This window comes from Salmo salar, chromosome ssa06 (genome assembly GCF_905237065.1).
Source record: "Salmo salar chromosome ssa06, Ssal_v3.1, whole genome shotgun sequence".
Classification (NCBI taxonomy): Eukaryota; Metazoa; Chordata; class Actinopteri; order Salmoniformes; family Salmonidae; genus Salmo; species Salmo salar.
Window position 1 is genome coordinate 93,404,592 of NC_059447.1, and position 17,551 is coordinate 93,422,142.

General features: G+C 47.5%; 1 protein-coding gene across 1 annotated transcript in view; it reads left to right on the top strand.

Moving 5' to 3' along the window:
• The window catches only part of nbas (NBAS subunit of NRZ tethering complex), a 307,080-nt gene that overhangs the window by 94,738 nt on the left and 194,791 nt on the right, over positions 1-17,551 (top strand). The window contains exons 24-27 of the mRNA XM_045721215.1: positions 7,421-7,606; positions 9,211-9,384; positions 11,735-11,868; positions 13,434-13,496. Of these exons, the coding sequence (XP_045577171.1) occupies positions 7,421-7,606; positions 9,211-9,384; positions 11,735-11,868; positions 13,434-13,496 (557 nt within the window). The remainder of the gene's footprint in view (positions 1-7,420; positions 7,607-9,210; positions 9,385-11,734; positions 11,869-13,433; positions 13,497-17,551) is intronic.

The window sequence follows — 17,551 nt, forward strand, 5'->3', positions numbered from 1 at the left end:
GGGTTGTTGTACCAGTCCTGTCTGGTAGCTGTGTAGCTGTGTGGTACCGGTCCTGGCTGGTAGCTGTGTAGCTGTGTGGTACCAGTCCTGGCTGGTAGCTGTGTAGCTGTGTGGTACCGGTCCTGGCTGGTAGCTGTGTGGTACCGGTCCTGGCTGGTAGCTGTGTGGTACCGGTCCTGGCTGGTAGCTGTGTCGGTCCGTCCTGGCTGGTAGCTGTGTGGTACCAGTCCTGGCTGGTAGCTGTGTGGTACCGGTCCTGGCTGGTAGCTGTGTGGTACCGGTCCTGGCTGGTAGCTGTGTGGTACCGGTCCTGGCTGGTAGCTGTGTGGTACCGGTCCTGGCTGGTAGCTGTGTGGTACCGGTCCTGGCTGGTAGCTGTGTGGTACCGGTCCTGGCTGGTAGCTGTGTGGTACCGGTCCTGGCTGGTAGCTGCGTGGTACCGGTCCTGGCTGGTAGCTGTGTGGTACCGGTCCTGGCTGGTAGCTGTGTGGTACCGGTCCTGGCTGGTAGCTGTGTAGCTGTGTGGTACCGGTCCTGGCTGGTAGCTGTGCGCTACCGGTCCTGGCTGGAGCTGTGTGGTACCGGTCCTGGCTGGTAGCTGCGTGGTACCGGGTCCTGGCTGGTGCTAGCTGCGTGGTACCGGTCCTGGCTGGTAGCTGTGGCGCGGTCTTGGCTGGTAGCTGTGTATCGGTCCTGGCTGGTAGCTGTGTGGTACCGGTCCTGTCTGGTAGCTGTGTAGCTGTGTGGTACCGGTCCTGGCTGGTAGCTGTGTGGTACCGGTCCTGGCTGGTAGCTGTGTGGTACCGGTCCTGGCTGGTAGCTGTGTGGTACCGGTCCTGGCTGGTAGCTGTGTGGTACCGGTCCTGGCTGGTAGCTGTGTGGTACCGGTCCTGGCTGGTAGCTGTGTGGTATCGGTCCTGGCTGGTAGCTGTGTGATATCGGTCCTGGCTGGTAGCTGTGTAGCTGTGTGGTACCGGTCCTGTCTGGTAGCTATGTAGCTGTGTGGTACCGGTCCTGGCTGGTAGCTGTGTGGTACCGGTCCTGGCTTGTAGCTGTGTGGTACCGGTCCTGGCTGGTAGCTGTGTAGCTACGTGGTACCAGTCCTGGCTAGCTGTGTAGCTGTGTGGTACCGGTCCTGGCTGGTAGCTGTGTAGCTGTGTGGTACCAGTCCTGTCTGGTAGCTGGTAGCTGCGTGGTACCGGTCCTGTCTGGTAGCTGTGTAGCTGGTAGTGTGGTACCGGTCCTGGCTGGTAGCTGTGTGAGCTGTGTGGTACCGGTCCTGTCTGGTAGCTGGTAGCTGTGTGGTACCGGTCCTGTCTGGTAGCTGTGTGTCAGCTGTGTGGTACCGGTCCTGTCTGGTAGCTGTGTGGTACCGGTCCTGGCTGGTAACGCTGTGTGGTACCGGTCCTGGCTGGCTGTAGCTGTGTGGTACCGGTCCTGGCTGGTAGCTTGACGGCCGGGTAGCTGTGTGGTACCGGTCCTGGCTGGTAGCTGTGTGGTACCGGTCCTGGCTGGTAGCTGTGTGTGTACCGGTCCTGGCTGGTAGCTGTGTGGTACCGGTCCTGGCTGGGAGCTGTGTGGTACCGGTCCTGGCTGGTAGCTGTGTAGCTGTGTGGTATCAGTCCTGGCTGGTAGCTGTGTAGCTGTGTGGTATCGGTCCTGGCTGGTAGCTGTGTAGCTGTGTGGTACCAGTCCTGTCTGGTAGCTGTGTAGCTGTGTGGTACCAGTCCTGTCTGGTAGCTGTGTAGCTGTGTGGTACCGGTCCTGTCTGGTAGCTGTGTAGCTGTGTGGTACCGGTCCTGTCTGGTAGCTGTGTAGCTGTGTGGTTCCGGTCCTGTCTGGTAGCTGTGTAGCTGTGTGGTACCGGTCCTGTCTGGTAGCTGTGTAGCTGTGTGGTACCGGTCCTGTCTGGTAGCTATGTAGCTGTGTGGTACCGGTCCTGTCTGGTAGCTATGTAGCTGTGTGGTTCCGGTCCTGTCTGGTAGCTATGTAGCTGTGTGGTACCGGTCCTGTCTGGTAGCTATGTAGCTGTGTGGTTCCTCTCTCTCTTTAGTATCAGACTGGGGTGGCCTCTTTTTAATCCACAACATGAAGGAACACCTCCCAAACGGCACCCTCTGTCCTACCTAGTGCACTATTTTTGACGATGGGATGCAGAGAAAGTGTCCTGGCTTTCCTCTGGAGAGATGGGGGCTGCGTTCTCCTGACAGGTCCATCCCTTCATTTATTCAGAGCGGTGGGACAAAGCAATGTGATTCCCTGTAAAAAAAAAAAAAATATTCTTATTTTTCTGTCGAACAAGGAGCTCTCTCTCTCTCTCTCTCTCTCTCTCTCTCTCTCTCTCTCTCTCTCTCTCTCTCTCTCTCTCTCTCTCTCTCTCTCTCTCTCTCTCTCTCTCTCTCTCTCTCTCTCTCTCTCTCTCTCTTTCCCAAGGAGCTCTCTCTTTCCTTCTCTCAATTCTATTTAAGGGCTTAATTGCCATGTTAACATGTTTTAATTGGTGGGTGTCTTCCCCCCTCCCCCCTACCTCTCTACTCCCCCCTACCTCCCCCTCCACTCCCTCTAGCCCATGTCTACAGTGAGGGAAAAAAGTATTTGATCCCCTGCTGATTTTGAACGTTTGCCCAATGACAAAGAAATGATCAGTCTATAATTTTAATAGTAGGTTTATTTGAACAGTGAGAGACAGAATAACAACAAAAAAATCCAGAAAAACGCATGTCAAAAAATGTTATAAAATTATTTGCATTTTAATGAGGGAAATAAGTATTTGACCCCCTCTCAATCAGAAAGATTTCTGGCTCCCAGGTGTCTTTTATGCAGGTAACAAACTGAGATTAGGAGCACACTCTTAAAGGGAGTGCTCCTAATCTCAGCTTGTTACCTGTATAAAAGACACCTGTCCACAGAAGCAATCAATCAATCAGATTCCAAACTCTCCACCATGGCCAAGACCAAAGAGCTCTCCAAGGATGTCAGGGACAAGATTGTAGACCTTCACAAGGCTGGAATGGGCTACAAGACCATCGCCAAGCAGCTTGGTGAGAAGGTGACAACAGTTGGTGCGATTATTCACAAATGGAAGAAACACAAAATAACTGTCAATCTACCCTCGGTCTGGGGCTCCATGCAAGATCTCACCTCGTGGAGTTGCAATGATCATGAGAACGGTGAGGAATCAGCCCAGAACTACACGGGAGGATCTTGTCAATGATCTCAAGGCAGCTGGGACCATAGTCACCAAGAAAACAATTGGTAACACACTACGCCGTGAAGGACTGAAATCCTGCAGCGCCCGCAAGGTCCCCCTGCTCAAGAATACATATACATGCCCATCTGAAGTTTGCCAATGAACATCTGAATAATTCAGAGGACAACTGGGTGAAAGTGTTGTGGTCCAATGAGACCAAAATGGAGCTCTTTGGCATCAACTCAACTCGCCGTGTTTGGAGGAGGAGGAATGCTGCTTATGACCCCAAGAACACCATCCCCACCGTCAAACATGGAGGTGGAAACATTATGCTTTGGGGGTGTTTTTCTGCTAAGGGGACAGGACAACTTCACCGCATCAAAGGGACGATGGACGGGGCCATGTACCGTCAAATCTTGAGTGAGAACCTCCTTCCCTCAGCCAGGGCATCGAAAATGGGTCGTGGATGGGTATTCCAGCATGACAATGACCCAAAACACACGGCCAAGGCAACAAAGGAGTGGCTCAAGAAGAAGCACATTAAGGTCCTGGAGTGGCCTAGCCAGTCTCCAGATCTTAATCCCATAGAAAATCTGTGGAGGGAGCTGAAGGTTCGAGTTGCCAAACGTCAGCCTCGAAACCTTAATGACTTGGAGAAGATCTGCAAAAGAGGAGTGGGACAAAATCCCTCCTGAGATGTGTGCAAACCTGGTGGCCAACTACAAGAAACGTCTGACCTCTGTGATTGCCAACAAGGGTTTTGCCACCAAGTACTAAGTCATGTTTTTCAGATGGGTCAAATAATTATTTCCCTCATTAAAATGCAAATCATTTTATAGCATTTTTGACATGCGTTTTTCTGGATATTTTTGTTGTTATTCTGTCTCTCACTGTTCAAATAAACCTACCATTAAAATTATAGACTGATCATTTCTTTGTCAGCAGGGCAAACGTACAAAATCAGCAGGGGATCAAATACTTTTTTCCCCTCACTGTACACCAGCCCCTCCCACTAGCCCCCCATGTCTATACCAGCCCCTCCCACTAGCCCCCCATGTCTATACCAGTAACTCCCACTAGCCCCCCATGTCTATACCAGTAGCTCCCACTAGCCCCCCATGTCTATACCAGTAACTCCCACGAGCCCCCATGTCTATACCAGCCCCTCCCACTAGCCCCCCATGTCTATACCAGTACCTCCCACTAGCCCCCCCATGTCTATACCAGTAACTCCCACTAGCCCCCCATGTCTATACCAGTAACTCCCACTAGCCCCCCATGTCTATACCAGTAACTCCCACTAGCCCCCCATGTCTATACCAGTAACTCCCACTAGCCCCCCATGTCTATACCAGCCCCTCCCACTAGCCCCCCATGTCTATACCAGTAACTCCCACTAGCCCCCCATGTCTATACCAGTAACTCCCACTAGCCCCCATGTCTATACCAGTAACTCCCACTAGCCCCCTTGTCTATACCAGTAACTCCCACTAGCCCCCCATGTCTATACCAGTAACTCCCACTAGCCCCCCATGTCTATACCAGTAACTCCCACTAGCCCCCCATGTCTATACCAGTAACTCCCACTAGCCCCCCATGTCTATACCAGTAACTCCCACTAGCCCCCCATGTCTATACCAGTAACTCCCACTAGCCCCCCATGTCTATACCAGTAACTCCCACTAGCCCCCCATGTCTATACCAGTAACTCCCACTAGCCCCCCATGTCTATACCAGTACCTCCCACTAGCCCCCCATGTCTATACCAGCCCCTCCCACTAGCCCCCCATGTCTATACCAGTAACTCCCACTAGCCCCCCATGTCTATACCAGCCCCTCCCACTAGCCCCCCATGTCTATACCAGTAACTCCCACTAGCCCCCCATGTCTATACCAGTAACTCCCACTAGCCCCCCATGTCTATACCAGTAACTCCCACTAGCCCCCCATGTCTATACCAGTAACTCCCACTAGCCCCCCCATGTCTATACCAGTAACTCCCACTAGCCCCCCATGTCTATACCAGTAACTCCCACTAGCCCCCCATGTCTATACCAGTAACTCCCACTAGCCCCCCATGTCTATACCAGTAACTCCCACTAGCCCCCCATGTCTATACCAGTAACTCCCACTAGCCCCCCATGTCTATACCAGTAACTCCCACTAGCCCCCCATGTCTATACCAGTAACTCCCACTAGCCCCCCATGTCTATACCAGTAACTCCCACTAGCCCCCCATGTCTATACCAGTAACTCCCACTAGCCCCCCATGTTCTATACCAGTAACTCCCACTAGCCCCCCATGTCTATACCAGTAACTCCCACTAGCCCCCCATGTCTATACCAGTAACTCCCACTAGCCCCCCATGTCTATACCAGTAACTCCCACTAGCCCCCCATGTCTATACCAGTAACTCCCACTAGCCCCCCATGTCTATACCAGTAACTCCCACTAGCCCCCCATGTCTCATACCAGTAACTCCCACTAGCCCCCCATGTCTATACCAGTAACTCCCACTAGCCCCCCATGTCTATACCAGTAACTCCCACTAGCCCCCCATGTCTATACCAGTAACTCCCACTAGGCCCCCATGTTTATACCAGTAACCCCCACTAGCCCCCCATGTCTATACCAGTAACTCCCACTAGCCCCCCATGTCTATACCAGTAACTCCCACTAGCCCCCCATGTCTATACCAGTAACTCCCACTAGCCCCCATGTCTATACCAGTAACTCCCACTAGCCCCCCATGTCTATACCAGTAACTCCCACTAGCCCCCCATGTCTATACCAGTAACTCCCACTAGCCCCCATGTCTATACCAGTAACTCCCACTAGCCCCCCATGTCCTATACCAGTAACTCCCACTAGCCCCCCATGTCTATACCAGTAACTCCCACTAGCCCCCCATGTCTATACCAGTAACTCCCACTAGCCCCCCATGTCTATACCAGTAACTCCCACTAGCCCCCCATGTCTATACCAGTAACTCCCACTAGCCCCCCATGTCTATACCAGTAACTCCCACTAGCCCCCCCATGTCTATACCAGTAACTCCCACTAGCCCCCCATGTCTATACCAGTAACTCCCACTAGCCCCCATGTCTATACCAGTAACTCCCACTAGCCCCCCATGTCTATACCAGTACCTCCCACTACCCCCCATGTCTATACCAGTAACTCCCACTAGCCCCCCTGTCTATCCAGTAACCCCACTAGGCCCCCATGTCTATACCAGTAACTCCCACTAGCCCCCCATGTCTATACCAGTAACTCCCACTAGCCCCCCATGTCTATACCAGTAACTCCCACTAGCCCCCCATGTCTATACCAGTAACTCCCACTAGCCCCCCATGTCTATACCAGTAACTCCCACTAGCCCCCATGTCCATACCAGTAACTCCCACTAGCCCCCATGTCTATACCAGTAACTCCCACTAGCCCCCATGTCTATACCAGTCCCTCCCACTAGCCCCCCATGTCTATACCAGTAACTCCCACTAGCCCCCCATGTTCTATACCAGTAACTCCCACTAGCCCCCCATGTCTATACCAGTACCTCCCACTAGCCCCCCATGTCTATACCAGTAACTCCCACTAGCCCCCCCATGTCTATACCAGTAACTCCCACTAGCCCCCCATGTCTATACCAGTAACTCCCACTAGCCCCCCATGTCTATACCAGTAACTCCCACTAGCCCCCCATGTCTATACCAGTAACTCCCACTAGCCCCCCATGTCTATACCAGTAACTCCCACTAGCCCCCCATGTCTATACCAGTAACTCCCACTAGCCCCCCATGTCTATACCAGTAACTCCCACTAGCCCCCCATGTCTATACCAGTAACTCCCACTAGCCCCCCATGTCTATACCAGTAACTCCCACTAGCCCCCATGTCTATACCAGTAACTCCCACTAGCCCCCCATGTCTATACCAGTACCTCCCACTAGCCCCCCATGTCTATACCAGTAACTCCCACTAGCCCCCCATGTCTATACCAGTAACTCCCACTAGCCCCCCATGTCTATACCAGTACCTCCCACTAGCCCCCCATGTCTATACCAGTCCCTCCCACTAGCCCCCCATGTCTATCCCAGCCCCTCCCACTAGCCCATGTCTTAACCAATCCAGTGGCGGTGTAGTGAATGTAGAACACTGCCTTTCGAGCATCTAACTGGCCGTGCAAGTGTTCTTTCGTCTGATTGGATGCCCCGTCTGTCCGTCAGGTGGACTGTGCGCTGTCATTGGTGCGTCTGGGGAAGGAGCGGGACATCCCGGGTTTGGAGCGGCTGTGCGATGACCTGGTAACCATGGAGACGTTGGTGTACGAGACGGCGCGCGAGCTCAGCCTGACGCTGAGAGACTTGCAGCAGCTCAGTGACATCGACAAGCTCCGCCTGCTCATGAAGAACGTATGTACATGCCGTGTGTGTGTGTGTGTGTGTGTGTGTGTGTGTGTGTGTGTGTTCGTCTGTGTTCGTCCGTGTACCAAGTCTTTCAGTAGGAGACTTCCGAATGGCTTCAGTCTCCCCAACTCCCGGTACCCAAATCTTGCCCCTAGACTGGATCAACCTCTGGCCCCTCGACACTAGACTGGATCAGCTTCTAGCCCCTAGACACTAGACTGGATCAGCCCCTAGACACGACTGGATCAGCCTCTGGCCCCTAGACTGGATCAGCCTCTGGCCCCTAGACACTAGACTGGATCAACCTCTGGACCCTAGATACTAGACTGGATCAGCCTCTGGCCCCTAGACACTAGACTGGATCAGCCTCTGGCCCCTCGACACTAGACTGGATCAGCCCCTAGACACTAGACTGGATCAGCCCCTAGACACTAGACTGGATCAGCCCCTAGACACTAGACTGGATCAGCCCCTAGACACTAGACTGGATCAGCCCCTAGACACTAGACTGGATCAACCTCTGGCCCCTAGACTGGATCAACCTCTAGCCCCTAGACACTAGACTGGATCATCCCCTAGCCACTAGACTGGATCAGCCTCTAGCCCCTAGACACTAGACTGGATCAACCTCTGGCCCATAGACACCAGACTGGATCAGCCCCTAGACACCAGACTGGATCAGCCCCTAGACACTAGACTGGATCAGTCTCTGGCCCCTAGACTGGATCAACCTCTGGCCCCTAGACTGGATCAACCTCTGGCCCCTAGACTGGATCAGCCCCTAGACTGGATCAACCTCTGGCCCCTAGGCACTAGACTGGATCAACCTCTATCCCCTAGTCACTAGACTGGATCAACATCTAGCCCCTAGACTGGATCAACCTCTGGCCCCTAGACTGGATCAGCCCCTAGACTGGATCAGCCACTGGCCCCTAGACACTAGACTGGATCAACATCTAGCCCCTTGTCTGGTCTAAAGTAGTGCTCTACCCATAGGGCTCTGGTCTAAAGTAGGGCACTACCCATAGGGCTCTGGTCTAAAGTAGTGCACTACCCATAGAGCTCTGGTCTAAAGTAGGGCACTACCCATAGGGCTCTGGTCTAAAGTAGGGCACTACCCATAGGGCTCTGGTCTAAAGTAGTGCACTACCCATAGAGCTCTGGTCTAAAGTAGTACACTACCCATAGAGCTCTGGTCTAAAGTAGGGCACTACCCATAGAGCTCTGGTCTAAAGTAGGCCTACCCATAGGGCTCTGGTCTAAAGTAGGGCACTACCCATAGGGCTCTGGTCTAAAGTAGTACACTACCCATAAGGCTCTGGTCTAAAGTAGTACACTACCCCATAGGGCTCTGGTCTAAAGTAGTGCACTACCCATAGAGCTCTGGTCTAAAGTAGGGCACTACCCATAGAGCTCTGGTCTAAAGTAGGGCACTACCCATAGAGCTCTGGTCTAAAGTAGTACACTACCCATAGAGCTCTGGTCTAAAGTAGTACACTACCCATAGAGCTCTGGTCTAAAGTAGTGCTCTATAAAGGGAATAGGGTTCCATTTGTGACTCAGACTCTGACTTCCTGTGCTGTGCATCGGTTTTTGTCTTCCCCCTCCAGTCCAGTGCGGAGCGCTATGTTAAAGATGTGTTTCAGTGGATGGTTCCTTTCCTGCATCGCTGTGAGAAACAGATGGAGGGCGCTAGCGAGGCCCTGCTGAGAGAATATCTGGTGACCCTCTCTCGGCAAGACCTGTCTCTACCCTTGGCCGTCTTCCAACACTCCAGACCTGACGTTAGTGTACACACACACACACACACACACACACACACACACACACACACACACACACACACACCACTGTCCTTAGCAGTACCATACAGGACCAGTCAAAGGTTTGGACACAGCTACTCATTCAAGGGGTTTTTCTTTATTTTTACTATTTTCTACATTGTAGAATAATAGTGAAGACATCAAAACTATGAAATAACACAATATGGAATCATGTAGTAACCAAAAATAATGTGTAACAAATCAAAATATGTTATATTTTACATTATTCAAAGTAGCCACCCTTTGCCTTGATGACAGCTTTGCACACTCTTGGCATTCTCTCAACCAGCTTCACCTGGAATGCTTTTCCAACAGTTTTGAAGGAGTTCCCACATATGCTGAGCACTTGTTGGCTGCTTTTCCTTCACCCTGCGGTCCAACTCCTCCCAAACCATCTCAATGGTGTTGAGGATCGGGTGATTGTGGAGGCCAGGTCATCTGATGCAGCACTCCATCACTCTCCTTCTTGGTCAAATAGCCTTTACACAGCCTGGAGGTGTGTTGGGTCATAGTCCAGTTGAAAAACAAATGATAGTCCCACTAAGCCCAAACCAGATGGGATGGCGTATCGCTGCATAATGCTGTGGTCGCCATGCTGGTTAAGTGTGCCTTGAATTCTAAATAAATCACAGACAGTGTCACCAGCAAAGCACCCCCACACCATCACACCTCCTCCTCCATGCTTCGCGGTGGGAACCACACATGCAGAGATCATCCGTTCACCTACTCTGCATCTCACAAAGACACAGTGTTTGGAACCAAAAATCTAAAATTTGGACTCATCAGAACAAAGGACAGATTTCCACCTGTCTAATGTCCATTGCTCGTGTTTCTTGGCCCAAGCAAGTCTCTTCTTCTTATTGGTGTCCTTCAGTAGTGGTTTCTTTGCATCAATTTGACCATGAAGGCCTGATTCACACAGTCTCCTCTGAACAGTTGATGTTGAGATGAGTCTGTTACTTGAACTCTGAAGCATTTATTTGGGCTGCAATTTCTGGGCTGGTAACTCTAATGAACTTATCCCCTGCAGCAGAGGTAACTCTGGGTCTTCCTTTCTTGTGGCGGTCCTCATGAGAGCCAGTTTCATCATAGCGCTTGATGGTTTTTGCGACTGCACTTGAAGAAACTTTCAAAGTTATTGAAACGTTCCGTATTGACTGACCTTCATGTCTTAAAGTAATGATGGACTGTCGTTTCTCTTTGCTTATTTGAGCTGTTCTTGCCATAATATGGACTTGGTCTTTTACCAAATAGGGCTATCTTCTGTATACCAACCCTACCTTGTCACAACACAACTGATTGGCTCAAATACATTAAGAAGGATAGAAATTCCACAAATTAACAAGGCACACCTGTTAATTGAAATGCATTCCAGGTGACTACCTCATGAAGCTGGTTGAGAGAATGCCAAGAGTGTGCAAAGTTGTCATCAAGGCAAAGGGTGGCTACTTTGAAGAATCTCAAATATAAAATATATTTTGATTTGTTTAACACTTTTTTGGTTACTACATGATTCCATCTGTGTTATTTCATAGTGTTGATGTCTTCAGTATTATTCTACAATGTAATATAAAGAAAAACCCTTGAATGAGTAGGTGTTGTAAAACTTTTCCCTGGTCCTGTATGTATTTATATTTGAATGTTTTTATGAATATTGCTAGCTACAGTAAAGTAAACTGGTGTACCGGGTCCCTGGGTTTATGAACCAGGTTTATCAACCCCTCTGCTAAAGGGTGGAGGCAGCATGAAGGATTTACACTCATGGCCTTACACACACACACACACACGCTTACACACACACACACTCACACTCTCTCTCTCACACACACACACACACACACACACACACACACACACACACACACACACACACACACACACACACACACGCTTACACACACACACACACACACACACACACACACACACACACACACACTCACACTCTCTCTCACACACACACACACACACACACACACACACACACACACACTCACACTCTCTCTCTCACACACACACACACACACACACACACACACACACACACACACACACACACACACACACACACACACACTCTCTCTCACACACTCACACTCTCTCACACACACACACACACACACACACACACTCACACACACGCTTACACACACACACTCACACACGCTTACACCCACACACCCAGGCTTACACACACACACACTACCAATGGAGTTGTGTGTATTCATAAATGTCTTATCAAAACAGAGCTGGAGTCATTAGAAATACATGCCATGATGATGATGATGATGAAGGTGTGTGGTCATGTCAGAGCCAGCAGAAGGTGCTCGGGGACCCAGATCAGCTGATGACCGTGGCGTTGGAGTGCATCTACAGCTGTGAGAGAGACGATCAGCTGTCCCTCTGCTACGACATCCTGGAGTGTCTACCTCAGAGAGGATACGGGTGAGACACACACACACACACACACACACACACACACACACACACACAGAGACACTCTCTCTGTCTCTCTCTCTCTCTGTGTCTCTCTCTGTCTCTCTCTCTCTCTCTCTGTCTCTCTCTCTCGCTGTCTCTCTCTCTCGCTGTCTCTCTCTCTCGCTGTCTCTCTCTCTCGCTGTCTCTCTCTGTCTCTCTCTCTCTCTCTCTCTCCGCTGTCTCTCTCTCTCTCGCTGTCTCTCTCTCTCTCGCTGTCTCTCTCTCTCTCGCTGTCTCTCTCTCTCTCTGCCTCTTTGTCTCGTTCTCTCCAAAGGTCTTAAATGGCATGGGGGAACATGTGTTGCTAAAGAAATGAACTATCAATAAGCTTAACTACTAGCTTCCTGTCCTCCCCCGTCGCTCTCCCTCCCGTCTCTCTCCCTCCCGTCTCTCTCCCTCCCGTCTCTCCCCGTCTCTCCCTCCCGTCGCTCCCTCCCGTCTCTCTCCCTGTGGCTCTCCCTGTCTCTCTCCCCGTCTCTCTCTCCCCGTCTCTCTCTCCCCGTCTCTCTCCCCGTCTCTCTCCCCGTCTCTCTCCCCGTCTCTCTCCCCGTCTCTCTCCCTCCCGTCTCTCTCCCCGTCTCTCTCCCTCCCGTCTCTCTCCCCGTCTCTCCCTCCCGTCTGTGTGTCTGTGAGGTGAATAAATGCAGAACCAAAACATCCCTTTTCCCTGAGGCAGATCACCTGGGGAGGTTTCTCTTCTTTAGAGAGGAGCTATGGAGCCCCGCTGTCTTACACACACACACACACACACACACACACACACACACACACACACACACCACACACACACACACACACACACACTACACACACACACACCTTAAACATGTGTGTTCACATTCCATCAACATCTCTCTTGACCTTTTCTTCTGCTTCCTGTTTCTGATGATTGTTGTTTCTTAAACTCTGATGTCAAATAGCTCCCTATTCCCTGTACACTAACTAACTAACTAACTAACTAACTAACTAACTAACTAACTAACTAACTAACTAACTAACTAACATCACCCTATTCCCTGTACACTAACTAACTAACTAACTAACTAACTAACTAACTAACTAACTAACTAACTAACTAACTAACTAACTAACATCACCCTATTCCCTGTACACTAACTAACTAACTAACTAACTAACTAACTAACTAACTAACTAACTAACATCACCCTATTCCCTGTACACTAACTAACTAACTAACTAACTAACTAACTAACTAACTAACTAACTAACTAACTAACATCACCCTATTCCCTGTACACTAACTAACTAACTAACTAACTAACTAACTAACTAACTAACTAACTAACTAACTAACTAACTAACATCACCCTATTCCCTGTACACTAACTAACTAACTAACTAACTCAACTAACTAACTAACTAACTAACTAACTAACTAACTAACATCACCCTATTCCCTGTACACTAACTAACTAACTAACTAACTAACTAACTAACTAACTGTCTGTCTGTTTTCCTTTAGGCCCTAACTAACTAACTAACTAACTAACTGTCCGTCTGTTTTCCTTCAGGCCGGAGACGCACATCACCGCATCTCTCCACGATCAGGTGGACAAACTGGAAAAACACCTCAGGTAACAGACACACACACCTCAGGTATTTCTGACCAGGTTAAAATGTGGTTCATGGTCAGAGTCAGTGTTAGATTTTGGTTCGTCGGGCTGAAATGAATAAACAACAATATGTTTAATATTAATGAACAGGATTTACATGAACCATACAAGCAACATGTTGTTTTATGGCTGGTTCTGTAGTTCTGTTCTATGTGCTCTATTTCTATGCTTCCCGTTCTTGAGTTTCCTTTTTGCGTGTTATTTTTGGTTTTTGTACACCGGCTTCAAACAGATGAAAATATACTATTTTTTGATTATGGAAAATATATTTCTCAGTGGTTTTAGATGTACGTATTGTAAACTGTATTCCTCGTTCTGCATGTGAGGCCGAATTCACAAAACCTTGTTGGGTTTCCTGGAGGATTGGTGAGAATTATACAGAATGTTTTTTTTTTTCTTTCACGAGCTGAACATAATTCTTTCAAGGTGTGATAGCTTGTTTACAACGGGCAAAAAGTAGCAGGGGGACTGGTGCTGTTGTCCTCACAATACCTGTGGTAGAGGGGGACTGGTGCTGTTGTCCTCACAATACCTGTGGTAGAGGGGGACTGGTGCTGTTGTCCTCACAATACCTGTGGTAGAGGGGGACTGGTGCTGTTGTCCTCACAATACCTGTGGTAGAGGGGGACTGGTGCTGTTGTCCTCACAATACCTGTGGTAGAGGGGGACTGGTGCTGTTGTCCTCACAATACCTGTGGTAGAGGGGGACTGGTGCTGTTGTCCTCACAATACCTGTGGTAGAGGGGACTGGTGCTGCGTTGTCCTGACAATACCTGGTACTCTGGTCCTGGGTCTTGGGCCCACCTGGGTCTTGGGCCCAAGACGGGCCCACCTGGGTCTTGGGCCCACTGCTCTCACAGGTCCAGGATGTGTTTTGATACCTGCTGGAAGATCAGGGTATGGATTCGCTCCAGGATCCAGATTTGTGAAAGCGCCTTTAATCTCTGACAGGTAGTCTGAGAGAATCATTTTCAACCCCATTAGATATCTGAATTATTTTCAACCCCATCAAGTCTGTTAGATATCTGAATCATTTTCAACCCCGTTAGATATCTGAATCATTTTCAACCCCATTAGATATCTGAATCATTTTCAACCCCATTAGATATCTGAATCATTTTCAACCCCATTAGATATCTGAATCATTTTCAACCTCATTAGATACCTGAATCATTTTCAAGTCCATCAAGTCCGTTAGATATCTGAATCATTTTCAACCCCGTTAGATATCTGAATCATTTTCAACCCCGTTAGATATCTGAATCATTTTCAACCCCATTAGATATCTGAATCATTTTCAACCCCATTAGATATCTGAATCATTTTCAACCCCATTAGATATCTGAATCATTTTCAACACCATTCGATATCTGAATCATTTTCAACCCCATCAACCCCATTAGATATCTGAATCATTTTCAACCCCGTTAGATATCTGAATCATTTTCAACCCCGTTAGATATCTGAATCATTTTCAACCCCATTAGATATCTGAATCATTTTCAACCCCGTTAGATATCTGAATCATTTTCAACCCCATTAGATATCTGTATAATTTTCAACCCCATTAGATATCTGAATCATTTTCAACCCCATTAGATATCTGAATCATTTTCAACCCCATTAGATATCTGAATCATTTTCAACCCCATTCGATATCTGAATCATTTTCAACCCCATCAACCCCATTAGATATCTGAATCATTTTCAACCCCATTCGATATCTGAATCATTTTCAACCCCATTCGATATCTGAATCATTTTCAACCCCGTTAGATATCTGAATCATTTTCAACCCCGTTAGATATCTGAATCATTTTCAACCCCGTTAGATATCTGAATCATTTTCAACCCCATTAGATATCTGAATCATTTTCAACCCCATTAGATACCTGAATCATTTTCAAGTCCATCAAGTCCGTTAGATATCTGAATCATTTTCAACCCCGTTAGATATCTGAATCATTTTCAACCCCGTTAGATATCTGAGTCATTTTCAACCCCGTTAGATATCTGAATCATTTTCAACCCCGTTAGATATCTGAATCATTTTCAACCCCGTTAGATATCTGAATCATTTTCAACCCCATTAGATATCTGAATCATTTTCAACCCCATTAGATATCTGAATCATTTTCAACACCATTCGATATCTGAATCATTTTCAACCCCATCAACCCCATTAGATATCTGAATCATTTTCAAGTCCGTTAGATATCTGAATCATTTTCAACCCCGTTAGATATCTGAATCATTTTCAACCCCGTTAGATATCTGAATCATTTTCAACCCCGTTAGATATCTGAATCATTTTCAACCCCGTTAGATATCTGTATAATTTTCAACCCCATTAGATATCTGAATCATTTTCAACCCCATTAGATATCTGAATCATTTTCAACCCCATTCGATATCTGAATCATTTTCAACCCCATCAACCCCATTAGATATCTGAATCATTTTCAAGTCCGTTAGATATCTGAATCATTTTCAACCCCGTTAGATATCTGAATCATTTTCAACCCCGTTAGATATCTGAATCATTTTCAACCCCGTTAGATATCTGAATCATTTTCAACCCCGTTAGATATCTGAATCATTTTCAACCCCGTTAGATATCTGAATCATTTTCAACCCCGTTAGATATCTGAATCATTTTCAACCCCGTTAGATATCTGAATCATTTTCAACCCCGTTAGATATCTGTATCATTTTCAACCCCATTAGATATCTGAATCATTTTCAAGTCCATCAAGTCCGTTAGATATCTGAATCATTTTCAACCCCATTAGATATCTGAATCATTTTCAACCCCATTAGATATCTGAATCATTTTCAACCCCGTTAGATATCTGAATCATTTTCAACCCCGTTAGATATCTGAATCATTTTCAACCCCGTTAGATATCTGAATCATTTTCAACCCCGTTAGATATCTGAATCATTTTCAACCCCGTTAGATATCTGAATCATTTTCAACCCCGTTAGATATCTGAATCATTTTCAACCCCGTTAGATATCTGTATCATTTTCAACCCCATTAGATATCTGAATCATTTTCAAGTCCATCAAGTCCGTTAGATATCTGAATCATTTTCAACCCCATTAGATATCTGAATCATTTTCAACCCCATTAGATATCTGAATCATTTTCAACCCCATTAGATATCTGAATCATTTTCAACCCCATTCGATATCTGAATCATTTTCAACCCCATCAACCCCATTAGATATCTGAATCATTTTCAAGTCCGTTAGATATCTGAATCATTTTCAACCCCGTTAGATATCTGAATCATTTTCAACCACGTTAGATATCTGAATCATTTTCAACCCCGTTAGATATCTGAATCATTTTCAACCCCGTTAGATATCTGAATCATTTTCAACCCCATTAGATATCTGTATAATTTTCAACCCCATTAGATATCTGAATCATTTTCAACCCCATTAGATATCTGAATCATTTTCAACCCCATTAGATATCTGAATAATTTTCAACCCCATTCGATATCTGAATCATTTTCAACCCCATCAACTCCATTAGATATCTGAATCATTTTCAAGTCCGTTAGATATCTGAATCATTTTCAACCCCGTTAGATATCTGAATCATTTTTAACCCCGTTAGATATCTGAATCATTTTTAACCCCATTAGATATCTGAATCATTTTCAACCCCATTAGATATCTGAATCATTTTCAACCCCATTAGATATCTGTATCATTTTCAACCCCATTAGATATCTGTATCATTTTCAACCCCATTAGATATCTGAATCATTTTCAAGTCCATCACTGAAATGATTAGCTGATTCAAAAGGGAAATGTTAGCTTAGTAGCATTTGTTATTAACCCCCATCCACCCAGACATGCACCTGGGCACTCACTCACACTCTCACTCTCACACACTCACTCACATTCTCACACACACTCTCTCACTCTCACACTCTCTCTCTGTCTCTCACTCACACTATCACTCTCACACACACTCTCTCACACTCTCTCACACTCTC